Below are 2,114 nucleotides of genomic sequence, written 5' to 3' on the forward strand. Positions count from 1 at the left end.
CTGGGGGCTGGGGACTGGGGACTGGGGACGGGTGCTGGGGCCTGGGCCCTGGGGCCTGGGGCCTGGGGGCTGGGGACTGTGGACTGGGGGCTGGGTGCTGGGGCCTGGGGACTGGGGGCTGTGTGCTGGGGCCCGGGGGCTGGGGACTGGGGACTGGGGACTTCTCAAGCCTGCTAAATTGGAAGAGGAGGACATGCAGCTCCCCTCCTCCAGCCTGTTACAGTGGAACAGGGGGAGGCCGTTCAGCCTCCATCCAGTGAGGTTGCATTTGTCGGGTGCATCAACCTGTCTTGGCTCCACGTTCCTGGCACCTCCCTCCCATCTCTAGCACAGACAGAAGCACCCCCCCTCACCCCACCGCAGCCCCTGGGGCTGTGTTTATCCCTGTGTTTCTGAGCCCTCCCCAACCCCCACAACCCAGCTGAAGGACCGTTACTCCCATTTTCAGATTCAGCTCCCTCCCCCGCTTCCTCCGAACCCCGCAAAACCTCCGGCGCAGACTCCTCCTAAAGCCTTTCCCTCCTTCCCTCTGTCTCTCTCTCTCTCTATCCCCCTCCTGAGTCTGTCCATGATTTGAAAATACATACCTTTCTCCCCCCGGCGGACACCCCTCCCAATAAAATAACAGTTAACCCCAGGCTGCCTACAGCCTGCTCAGGAGAGACCCCCATTCACACCCCCACAAACACAGGATGCATTTGGAGATAGGAGTCCAGGAGGATCAGAGGGACGATTGAGGCGATATATTTTTTCCCTCGGAAATGGAGGGGGTGGGGACGCTTTGGAGGCTCCTTGGTTGATTTTGGGGACTTCGTGGCGTTGGAGAAAAGTTCTAGGACAGGCACACACCATTAGAGGCAGCGCCCTCTGGACAGTAGGACTTTGGGCTACATGGGCTTCGCACTGGAGGGGCCGAAGGGTCTCAGCGACCAGACTGTAGGGACTCCAGACAGAGCCTGAGGGCTGTGGGAAAGGCAGAGGATCCGACAGCGACAGGGGACATGGCCCGCCCCACTCCCCACCCCGATCAGCTCAGGGACAGGGCTTGTTTTGGAGACGGACGGGTTGGGGTCAGGGACAGGGGGAGGGAAGCAATAGTACCCTGGGACCACCCTTGAAGAGGCTGGTAGGTACAGAGATCCTCACCCCATTGATGGTGATACATCAATGCTTTGTCTCACAAAAACTCTGCCCACGTTGCCTGAAAGTTTGTTTTAATTTTGGTTATTGGTATCGCTCTGCAATTAGCAACAGAATCATTCATTTCGGGATCAATTAAAAGCTGCAAAATAAATATTTGTGTGTCTGTGTCACTGCATATGTGTGTGTGAGTGTGTGTGTGAGAGAGTGTGCGTATGTGTGAATGAGTGAGTGTGTGTGTGTATCTGTGTGTGTGTATATGTGTGTGTGTATGTGTGTGTGTCTGTGAGTGTGTGTGTGTGTATGTATACGTATGTGTTTGTGTATGTGTGAGTGATTGTGTGTGTGTGTATTTGCGTGTGTGTATGTGTCTGTGTGTGTGTGTCTGTGTGTGTGAGTGTGTGTGTGTATGTTTTTGTGTGTGTGTTTGTGTGTGTGTATTTCTATATGTGTAAGTGTGTATGTGTGTGAGTGAGTGAGTTATTTGTATGTGTGTGTGTATGTGTATATATGTGTGTGTGTATCTGTGTGTGTTTGTGAGGGTGCATATGTGTGTGTGTATGTGCCTGTGTGTGCGTGCGTAGTGTGTGTGTGTGTGAGCGTGTGTATATGTGTGTGTATATGTATTTGTGTGTGTATGTGTTTATGCGTATATGTGTGTGTCTGATTGTGTATGTGTGAGTGAGTGTGTGTATGTGTGTGTATATACATGTGTGTGTGTGTATGCGTGAGTGTGTGTGTGTATGTGTTTGTCTGTATGCATGAGTGTGTGAGAGTGTGTGTGTATGTGTTTGTCTGTATGCATGAGTGTGTGAGAGTGTGTGTGTATGTGTTTGTCTGTGTGTATGTGTGTGTGTGAGTGAGTTTGTGTACGTGTGTGTGTGTATATACATGAATGTGTGTGTGAGTGTGCGTGTGTGTGTGTGTGTGTGTGTGTGAGTGAGTGTGTGTGTATCTGAGTGTGTGTGTGTATG

At 51.8% G+C, this 2,114-nt stretch overlaps 1 protein-coding gene across 1 annotated transcript in view; it reads left to right on the top strand.

Annotated features, from left to right (window-relative positions):
• LOC125488114 overlaps positions 1 to 510 on the top strand; it is a 7,315-nt gene extending 6,805 nt beyond the window's left edge. The window contains exon 5 of the mRNA XM_048620982.1: positions 449 to 510. Within this exon, the coding sequence (XP_048476939.1) occupies positions 449 to 510 (62 nt within the window). The remainder of the gene's footprint in view (positions 1 to 448) is intronic.
• Positions 511 to 2,114: the final 1,604 nt, after the last annotated feature.

The sequence above is a fragment of the Rhincodon typus genome, chromosome 50 (genome assembly GCF_021869965.1).
Source record: "Rhincodon typus isolate 14 chromosome 50, sRhiTyp1.1, whole genome shotgun sequence".
Lineage (NCBI taxonomy): Eukaryota > Metazoa > Chordata > Chondrichthyes > Orectolobiformes > Rhincodontidae > Rhincodon > Rhincodon typus.